Genomic DNA, 10702 nt, shown 5'->3' on the forward strand with positions numbered 1-10702 from the left:
AAAGAAAAAAATTAACTAGAACAAAGTACTAGAATTTGGAGTGGGAAAAACCACAACTTTGTGGGACTTGAAATTACTGCACACTTTCAAGTGCCAATCCACTGTTGATTTTTGGGATTGGAGAGCTGTATGAAAAGAGGAGGTTATCTTGCACCACTTGCCAAATGTTTGAGTCTCAGTATGTTTCTCAGGTGACTGAGAAACATGGAAATCATGGAATAATTTTACCTGGAACTGACATCTAGAGGTCAGTTTCAGTTGAATCCTGAATATCTCTGTGGACAGAGGTTCTATAACCTCTCTGGAAAGCATCTTTTAATGCTTGACCAACTTTATGATTAAAAAAATGTGTTTCCTTTAATTGGAATTTCCTGTATGCCAGCTTGCATCCATTATATCTCAACCCATCTCACACACATGTGAGAAGAGTCTGTTTCCATCTTCCCTGTATTATCTCATCAGGTAGTTGTAGGCAGCACCTTCATCTTCTCTCCTGATAAAAGATCCAGTTCTCTCTCAATCATTCCTTGTACCATCTTGGTGGCTCTCTGCAAGACTCACTGGAGTGTATCTGTGTCCTTCTTGTAATGGAGACCCAACCTGGGCACATACTCCAGGTGTGGTTTCACTTATCACATGGCCACCAGAGGTCTGTTCCAGCCTCAACTACTCTGTGATTGCTGCTAGTCTGTTTCTCTGCCCTGCTCAGGTCCATCAAAATAGCTGTTCTCTTTTCCAGTGTATTTCTCACTCCCTCCTCTTAGGTGGTATCTGTAAAGTTTTGAAACTGCATTCAGTCCCATCATCCAAAATAAGAATGAAACCACAAAACAGTATGGGTTTCAAACAGATCAATGTATCCACGAACTTTAATAGTCTGGGTATGAGAATGCTGGAGCAACTGCTCATGCCATAGGAAAGCAATGCTAAAACTTGTACTATGGAGTCTTATACTCTAAATTTGCAAATTCTGGTTCCCTTGCTAACTCCTATCAGGGGAAGTATTCTTTCTCCTGAAACAAAATCAGAATCAGAGAATGGTTGGGGTTGGAAGGGACCTCTGGAGATTGTCTCATCCAATCCCTTGCTAGAACTTGCTAGAGCAAGTTCACTTAGAGCAGGTTGCACAGAGTCATGTCTAAACAGGTTCTGAATATCCCCAGTGAGGGAGACTCCACAACCTCTCTGGTCAATCTATTCCAGTGCTCTGTCACCTGCACAGTAAAGAAGTTCTTCCTCATGTTCAGGTGGAACTTCCTGTGCATCAGTTTCTGCTCATTGCCTCTTATGCTGTGGCATGTCATGAATGACAAGAGCCTGGATCCATCCTTTTGGCACCCTCCCTTCAATACTTACAGACATTGATGAAGTCCCCTCTCAGTCATCACTTCTTGAGGCTGAGCAGGCCCAGCCCCTTCTTCCTTTCTTCATAAAAGATGCCCCAGTCCCCTCATCATCTTCATAGCCCTCCACTGGACTAGCTCTGAGAACCCTGGGGTTTGTCATTTCCTTGACTGGCAGAAATGAAGGCACTTTCCTCATGAGTCTCTCCTGGCTTGGGAATGGCAGCCTCAGCTGTGCTCAGCAATGCTTTTAGCTTGGGTTTGAATTTGGACATATGGAGAGGCTCTTAAGTCACTCAGAGCTGAGTGACTCAATCTTGACATCAGAAATTTCTTTTCCCCTGTAGGGACCCTTATAGAGAATAATTTCATGCTTGACATGAGAGGATGGTGAAACCAAAAATCTGGCTGACAGGTTTTCTTTTTCAGTAGAGCCTGTGTTTTATTTTAAGCAGTGAAAGCACAAAGGAAAGGACTTTTCTCCTTGTTACTGTTCTCACATACCTCAGACAGCAACTATGTGCATTCAGATGGAAGCCTACCACATTGAGGTAGTTTTATCTTCAGGTCATTTGCATTGAAACTGAATGAACAACTTTCCCTAAAGCACAGCACAGCATAGAAATCTATGTAAGATTTCCTCTCAAGTATTTAAACTTGTATGTCAGCAAGTAAATATGCTCCATTTGGATTGAGGAGGGGTGTGACTTCTGCAGGAAATATGCTCTGGCAAAAAAGTGCCCATATTAGCAGCTGGTGTAGAAAAATAGAATTGTTTTAATTAGAGAATAAATTTAGTGGTAAATTATTCTCTGAATATTAGGTGAGGGAACTGAGATCTTCTAAGAAGTACTCAGGTATCAAGAATCTTCAGAGGACACATTGCAAGCAGTAATACAGAGAAGATAACCAGTTAGGAAAATGTGAAGGATCTTGCATTATATGATTTGGCATGATTTTTAAGTGAAAGGTAGTCAGCTATTCAGCACTAAAGGTACTTCATGGGAAACCACACTGAAACATCTGTTTGAAAGGGATTTACTGGAATGCCCCTATTTTATTGCTAAAACTATTGTAAAAGGAAAAACGTCTATAAGTAGCTTGTTTAGATACCAAATTACATTTCCTTAATTTGATTGCATAAGTAGGGAAAACTTTAGCAGGTAATGTTTGAAAATACTCTGTAAAAAAAAAAAGGTAATATAGATAAAGAGAAAACTTTACTAGTGCTTAATAAATTACTGCTAAAATAACAGCAGCCTATGAAAACATGACACTTATTTGTAGCATTATTACTGTTTTCAGGGGGCTGTAGGCACCTGAGCTACAGGCAGGCTCATTATATTATATGGTGGTATCATACAGATATGGCATTGTTTTAGATTACAGTGGTGGGTAAATTTGGCATTGTTTTATATATATGAGAATGGACTTTCCTGATGACTTGTTATTTTAAATTATTCAGGAATCTGAAGCTTTGTTCCTCAAGGCAATTAAAGCCAATCCGAATGCTGCCAGTTATCACGGTAATTTAGGTAAGAGCCTTTCTAACTCTTATCAGTTGTACTGTTTATTTGCTTCATATTCATTGTATTTAAAAAGAAAAAGCAATCTTTTGAGCATTCTTCCTGCTGGGAAGATTTCTATTTTACTTTCTAGAAGAACTGCCAGCCAGAAGAACAGGGCACTAAAGCCAGAAAAGCTGTCACACGATATGACAGATCAAGAGGGCTGCACAATCCAGCCCAGGGGTAGCTGCACTTTAGTGTCTGCAAATTGGTTCATTTATGCTACACTTGTAACCCGAAATGAGCTCACCAGATAAGAGCTGCCATTTATGGCTCCATTGTAATTCATTCCTTCATCATTCCCATGCCAGTTCTGCTCCCAGGCTTTGCTCCTGCATTTGGCAACAGAACAAGCAGCTACTGTGCCACCAGCCAGTGACAGACCCTCACTGGAAACAAACACTTCAATGTTGTTCTCCAAGTGATTGGCAAGATTGTAGGTTATTCAACAATATTGCTAATGAAATTCCCCATTGATGTTCCAGCTGTGCTTTACCATCGCTGGGGAAACCTTGACTTGGCGAAGAAGCACTATGAAGTCTCTCTGAAGCTTGATCCCATGGCACCAGGAACCAAGGAAAACTACAACCTCTTAAGAAGGAAGCTGGAGCAGTTGCAAAAGAAAGGCGGTGCCTGATATTCCTTTTCAGGTTGCCCATGCATGCTGTTTACGACTACTGTTACATGAGTGCTTCTGGCCATGTACAGGATTCAGTCATCATTTCTCAAAAACAACACCACCAGCGCCGCACACTTGAATGTCCAGTTTTGCCCTCCTACAGATCCTAACATTTCAGCTTGAGGGATCATTTTATTTTTACTTGAACTGCTTTTAAAGTCCATTAGGACATTTTTAGAGGTATATAAAAGCAATGCAGATGGAATTTCACAGCATACACTTGTAATTTGATATCTTCATCTGACTTTTTAGTAGCGGGATGAATAGCAGGAGGCAGTTTTATTTCTGAAAGTGATACTTAAAAGTGCAATTTCCTGTTTAAATCCTGATCTTTTCAAGTATGAAAAATATCTGTCCACTTCAGTTTTATTACTGCCTTCCAGTGCCAGTCCTGCAGAGACAATGGAAGGATGAATTATCTCCAGCAGATCAGCCTACTCCTGTAATTTGAGTTGAGCCCTTATGCTCATTTCTGTCTCCAGCCTGTGAAGTGTCAGATTTGTACAGGAGTAAATAAGGGCAAGGATTTGACCATAAATGTCTGTCAGCCAGTGTACTGCTCAGGTATGCTTGAGAGTAGAAAATACTGTTTGATGAAGATGGAGATTTTAGCAAGCAGCTAATGAAAAGAAGCTGAGGCAACAGAGAAGTCAAGTAGAGTATCTGTTCTTGTAGACAGCCTCATCTACCACAGACAACATGGACAATAAGTCAGAATTGCTTTAGCTCCTGTGGCAGGTCAGTGGTTTAAATACAGTGTAGTGTAGGAGCTAATTGCTGTGTTGTCAGGCAACTCAGTGCTTTCTGGTTAAGGACATTACACCTTTCAGCTCCTATATTGCTGGGGAATAAAGAGACAATTTCTGTGGAAAAGTAACTGTGCAGAAGACCTGACCTTGGCTGTTGATCTGTTACCTGGAAGAACTTGGCTTCACCTTTGTCTCCCATGGCTTGTGTGTTTGCTGAAGGGGCAGATAAATAAGCATAGCTGTTAATGCATAAACTGAGCACACTGATGTGGGATGATTCAGAGGTGGTTTTTGTTGGTACCATGTTACCTCTCAAAAGGGGCTATGCTTTAATACACATTTGAACTCTGGCTGTCCAGAGTTGTTTGTTGTATACTAATATTTACATTCCTGCTTCAGGAAGTAGTCACATGTCTGTTTATTTGCTGGTGGTTAGTTTTTCCAGTTTGAGGGTTTTTTTATATGTTTTGTTTTGTTTGTTTGTTTGTTTAAGATTAGAAGTTTGCTATTGGATATGAAAGCTGGGGAACTTTACCTGTCTTTTCATATTCCTTTTTTCTTGCCATCCATGTCCCCTGGGAGAAATTGATCAGTGCAGTATTTGCAGCTTTCCTAATTTGTCCATTGATTGTTGTGAGACTGTTTAGCATTTTCCACATACAACTCATCTCTGTGTGGAACCACTTAAAGTGTCAGGGAAATTCCTGCCACAGGACAAGATGCTGTGTGCTCTTCTCATCTGATCACTATAGAACCATTTTACATCTACACCATGTTTTGAACCTCCCAGAGGCTACTTTTACATTATAAATTTGCTTGGAAAGGACAGTTGTTTCAAGAACTTGGTGTGTCTACAGAGCACACTGCCATACTGCAGAACTACCAAAGCATCCTCTGACAAAGCTAGCTTGGGTACTACAAGTCATGCAGGTACTTAAATGTACTATTTTTGCCACACTAACTGTAGATCTCGCCAGCAAGGCTGTGGCAGTGCAGTGCTGTCCACAAATTTGGCTTTGAACAAACTAACATGGCTGCATACTGTTTTTAGTCAAGGTGCCAGAGCCCTGTATGTGTGCTCCTCTCCTACAAATATAGCCTGTTTCTCAGCAGGACTGATTAGTTCACATAGGGTACAAAGCCGTGGCAAACTCCATTTCTTCCTGGTTTCTGGACAAATTTTCATAAATTTGTTTCTGAATATGATCCAAACACGCTCTTTGATAAGTATCTGGTAGGCAGAACACTGCACTGCAAGTATGGCTAATCATCTTCCAATGACCAGCATAGCTTAGTACCAACTTTTGTATCTGAAAGGTGCTGAAATAGATACACCCTTCAGTACAAACAGCAGATTCTTAAGGCTTTCCAAACATAGCCTGCTATTCATCAGATAGAGAGAACACGTAGCTTCTTCAGTCATGAGGAATTAAAGAGTTGAGATCTGGCTGGTTGAGCTAATTTATAGCAGAAGATAAATGTGATTACTATAATCAGGTCTTTTCTGTATATTTGGAGTATGACATTCTGAGTTTAAATTATTATTCTCATCATGAAGTCCGTACGTGTAGTTTACCCTGTCCCTTTCCATATCAGCTTTAAAGACATCCACTAGGTCAATATTATGTATGAGGGATGAATTCCTTCTTGGTCATTATAAACCAAAGTTGTAGAGATTCCTCTGTGGAAGTCCTTCTATTCAAGAGTCTATTCAAGAGAAGAGACAGACAAACAAATTGGGTGTTTTGTTAGTATTTGAAAATTGTTTACTTTTCAATACAGACAACACCATTTCTTCTTGATTACCTTTCTGACTACCTGCATATATTGTTGTGAGGGTTTGTTTTATATAATATTTACTGCTATAGAAATTCAATGTGATTACTTGTATGATGGTAATATGAAGCAGGCCCATATGTCTGAGTGTAATGTTGAGGCAGAATTGTGTTCAGAAGAAGCCACAAAGATGACTGCTTTTGTAATAAAAACTTCCTTAAGACTTTTGAGAATACTAAATATTTTTTTACTTTATTTTCAGAAATATTTTGAAAGTGCAAACAGTGCAAACAGTGCAGTGTTTTTATTAAAATTGTTATAATGTTAACCTTTTTATTGGTTTTTCATACCTCATAACTGACTTCTGGAACAGTGCAGAACACACAGCTTCAAAGAGAAAAAGGTGAAGAAAAAGTGGGCTTGTACATAACTGTAGTACAAATATTGTCTATCTTTCCAGCATGCTGGATTTTTTTTCCATTGCTAATTCCAGAAGACTAAAGTTTCCTTATCAGTTGGCCTGTTTGATTCTCTAGGGAAATTAATATGCCTCTTTTTCTTTTTCTATATTTTCTTCTTTTTTTTTTTAATTGAGATGGATTACTTGTTCAAATACAGTTCTGAGAAAAGAAATACAGATGGTTTAATGCACAGAATGGAGTCAGGAAAATAGTCACAATGACTGCTATGGATGTTAGTCTCTTTTCACCAAAAACTTCCAGTAGAGTTCCCTAACTGTATGTCTCTATTGTGTCTAGACCAATGCCTTTTACATGAAGTTTCCTATTATTTAATTTCATAGTATTTAAACTTTAGAGATGTGGCTTGTGTGTGTGTGTTTATGGGCACTAAGAAATAAAAATCTAAAATACTTTTGAATGGTTTGTTAAAAATATTGGGCCTTTTCACTGGGAACCTTTTCCTTCATATTTCAGATACTGTATCTCAGCTATTCATCCTAGTTTCTGTGTATAGTCACTGGGGAAAAAAAAAAAAAGATCTTTAAGATGTGAGAAGTCATACTTAAAGGAGATATTCATCTTCACTAACTTCAAAGGGTAACTAAGGTGATCAGCTCATATACATGAAGAAAAATCTCACTGCTGCTTTCAGTTGAAGTAATCTGGTCCCATACATGAAGTAATTTGGTCCCTCAAGCATTCTCATACATTATTGGCACCAAGAATGTTAAAAGACTGGCATTGAAGCAAACTGGCAGGTAGTTGCCTTGAGAATCAGAGAGTAGCTGGATAAAGAAAAGGGAGAAAACAAATTGACTTTGATAAATTTACATGACTGATAAAACAGTGAACATCAAATCCCTGTGTATGAAAACAGAACATTCACCTCCAGTTAGACTCATTGCTAGCTTGTTTATGTTTCTTTAATGAACAGTAATAACTTAGTGAATTTTGGTGTCCTTCACTCCTGTTTAAAAAGCAATTCTGAAGCAACTGTAAATTTGCAACAGTGAGATGTATATTTATTCCATAAGTTTCAGTTGCTATTTCAAGCTGTAGCTGTTAGAATGTTAAATGTGATAGCACTGTGTGTTTCAGTATGGTGAGGTTTTTTGTTTTGATATCTTTGGATATTTATTTGCTGGTTCCTGCCTGTGTCCCATATTTCATGAGTATTGGTACATTCACATACCTGTCATTACACAGAGATTCCCATGCACTTCTCAACGTGGCCCTTTCATTGAATAGTGCTCCCTTCCACAGCTCTTGGTGTTTCTCCACCAAATGTGTGTTAAAGAGGGCACTTTTAACTCCAAAAGAATAAATTTTGCTAAGAGCAAAAGTGAGATCACATGGCTGAATTTCTGCAATGTAAAAGCTGAGGAAGCCAAATTTGTGTCATGGAACACCATAAGCAGCAGGTGCTACTGGTAAAGGGCATTTCAGACTGTGCTGGGCTCCAGAATAATGTGAAGTGGTTGTACATAGGTGTAATGTTATAAATACAGCAAGTTGAACCCTGTGCTTCAAAGAAAAAGGACTATCTCTCCAAGGAAGAGGATGTGCACAGTTGCATGGACTATGCAGCATTGGAGGACTGATGACTTTGTGTTAGAAAGTTGCACTGCCGTCTTGTGGCATGGGTGTTCAGTTTGTGTCAGTGATGATCCATGTCAAGTGGTTCAGGGCTTTTCAAAAGAAATATTTTTGTTAGGAAATATCCCTACAGGTACTGAAACTGGTAGCTTGTGATTTCTGAGCTGAACTTTTTTTTATGTAGTGTTAATCATTTAGATTGCCAATGGTATGTTCAATTTATTTTCAGCTGAGCAGGAAGTAAATACATTTGTAATTAAGCCATGAAATAAATCTGCATTTTGCTATCTTTTTTTTTTTTTTTTTTTTTGCATAGATTTTAATTGTGACAATGGTGTTTGTTTTTGTAGTAAGTTTTTGATTCAGGATTCTGCTACAAGCTAGGAAGAAAACCTAACAGGCCTGGCAGACTAGGATTGGGATACACAGGAAGACATTCCTCCCCCTAGAGTAAGAGTTCAAAATCTTGATTCAGCACAAGTGTATTGATGTTGAATGTGTGTGCCTAAACAAACAAACAAAAAGCAGCACCTGAAGAAAGCAATGGAATACTTAACTAATTAATTCAGCCTCTAAAACGATAACATATAGAAAGCAGGAGCTACTGCCTCTAATACTGAACAACCTCTGCCAAAATCGGAATTTTTACCCAGTGTGCAACAAGCCAATAACGACACACTTAAGAGAGACATTATTTATTTTAGAGTTGCACAATCCTGGGCTGCTCAGTGGCATTGCACACACTAGTTATCACAACTTTTTACTATTTATAGAATTTAGCAAACAAAGGAATTAGTAGTGTTCATTGGCTACAAGTAACAGTTCTTTTATTAATTGGCATTCTTTTATTGGTTAATGATTCTCTTGCTTCTCGTGCTAATTAGCCCCATGCTCAGTCTTTCTCTTCTTTGGGGTCAGTGGGTTTCTTGGGTTGGTGGTCCATGAGCCAGTGATCACAATCTCCCTCTGTTGAAATTGTTATTTACACAGTCAGAGCTGATTTCAGCACAACTGCTGGGGTGGGTTTACTAGTTTCTACTTTATCTTGGGAGTTTTGCCAGATGTCTTCATGGCCTGTAAATTCCGCATTTTGTGTCCACTATCAGTGGTATATCCTTCTTCCCAAGCTTTGTTAACCTTCCCCTAGATCTGAGATTATTGAAGTATTCAAAGCCCTAAGCCCTAACAAGGCAATTGTACCAAGTAATTTGTTTTTTCTAACACCTGGACATCACTTAGAGCTTGCTTGTTAGCTGTTATCTGCTCACAGATTGAGTATTTCTTGTTTATTGTGTTTAAAAGCATACAAAGAGTAAACATAAAGAACATCCTTTCTTAAGAAAATTTTTACATATATTTACATGTACATATTTATATATGTTGTTTTGCAACAATCCTACTGTTATAGGTGGAATAGAATTATTGAGTGGTAATTGGGTAAGAAAGTGAATAGTCTTACATAAGAGACACAACCTGGCTTCCATTTAGTAACTAGTCAAGGAGGAGGGACTGACACCAAAATATCATCTGCTGTCCCAATAACCAGGCTACAGAATGGTACTTGTATGCTCCAGAGAGAATCATAGAATATGCTGAGTTGGAAGGGACCCATAGGGATCATCCAAGTCCATCTCCTGGCCCTGCATGCACAGGGTCATCCCCAAGAGTCACACCGTGTGCCCAAGAGTCTTGCCCAGAATGTTTCTTTAACTTTATCAGGCTGATGCTGTGACCACTTCCCTGGAGAGCTTGTTCTAAAGCTCAACCATCCTTTGGTTGAGAAACTTTTTTTCTGATATCCAACTTAAACCTTCCCTGACACAACTTCACAGTTTCAGGCCATTCCCTTGGGTTCTATCACTAGTCACCAGAAAAAAAAAGAGATCAGTGTCTGCCCCTCTGCTTCCCCTCATGAGGAAATTGTGGACTGCAATGACATCTCCCCTCAGTCTCCTCCAGGCTGAACAGGCTGCTCATATGGCTTCTCCTCTAGACCCCTCACCACCTTCAAAGTCCTCCTTTGGACACTCTCTAATAGTTTAATATCTTTCTGATATTGTGGCACCCAAAGCTGCACACAATATTGAAGATGAGGCCGCCCCAGTGCAGAGCAGAACGGGACAATCCCAGTAGTGCTGCTGTGCCTGATGTCCCGCAGATGCTTGGCCCTCCTGGCTGCCAGGGTACTGCTGACTTATACTCAACCTGCCATTGACCAGGACTCGTGCTACAGCACCACTGGAAGGGGTATCTCACTCTTATTCCCCTATCAATGCATTCCCTTTAAAGTGATTTGTGTGGCAGCTTCACATGCTTTGCTAAAGAGCAGACTGATCCCTACGGAGCCGGCTTCAGGGAGTCTGGCTGGTAGCTAGAAGCTGCCTGCAAAGCTGGTAAACAGAAAGGCGCTTAACACCCTCAAACTTTAAAACTGCTGCTTCAGCCGGCTCAAGACCAATCCGTGCCTGCAGCCAAAATCCCTTCCTACAGAGCAGTCAACAGCGTTTATAAAATAATAAGGGTTTCTTTA

General features: G+C 39.5%; 1 protein-coding gene across 4 annotated transcripts in view; it reads left to right on the forward strand.

The window, feature by feature from the left end:
• Window positions 1-8461, forward strand: part of TMTC4 (transmembrane O-mannosyltransferase targeting cadherins 4) — a 54862-nt gene extending 46401 nt beyond the window's left edge. For 2 of the 4 annotated variants that reach the window (XM_079323592.1, XM_079323594.1), the window contains 3 exons: window positions 2809-2878; window positions 3397-3561; window positions 7051-8461. In XM_079323592.1, coding sequence (XP_079179718.1) covers window positions 2809-2878; window positions 3397-3548 — 222 coding nt within the window. In that variant the 3' untranslated portion in view covers window positions 3549-3561; window positions 7051-8461. Of the gene's footprint in view, window positions 1-2808; window positions 2879-3396 lie in introns of all 4 variants that reach the window. The other 2 variants (XM_079323591.1, XM_079323593.1) reach the window with 1 other exon arrangement.
• The last annotated feature ends 2241 nt before the right edge of the window (window positions 8462-10702 follow it).

The sequence above is a fragment of the Erithacus rubecula genome (genome assembly GCF_903797595.1).
Source record: "Erithacus rubecula genome assembly, chromosome: 1".
NCBI lineage: Eukaryota > Metazoa > Chordata > Aves > Passeriformes > Muscicapidae > Erithacus > Erithacus rubecula.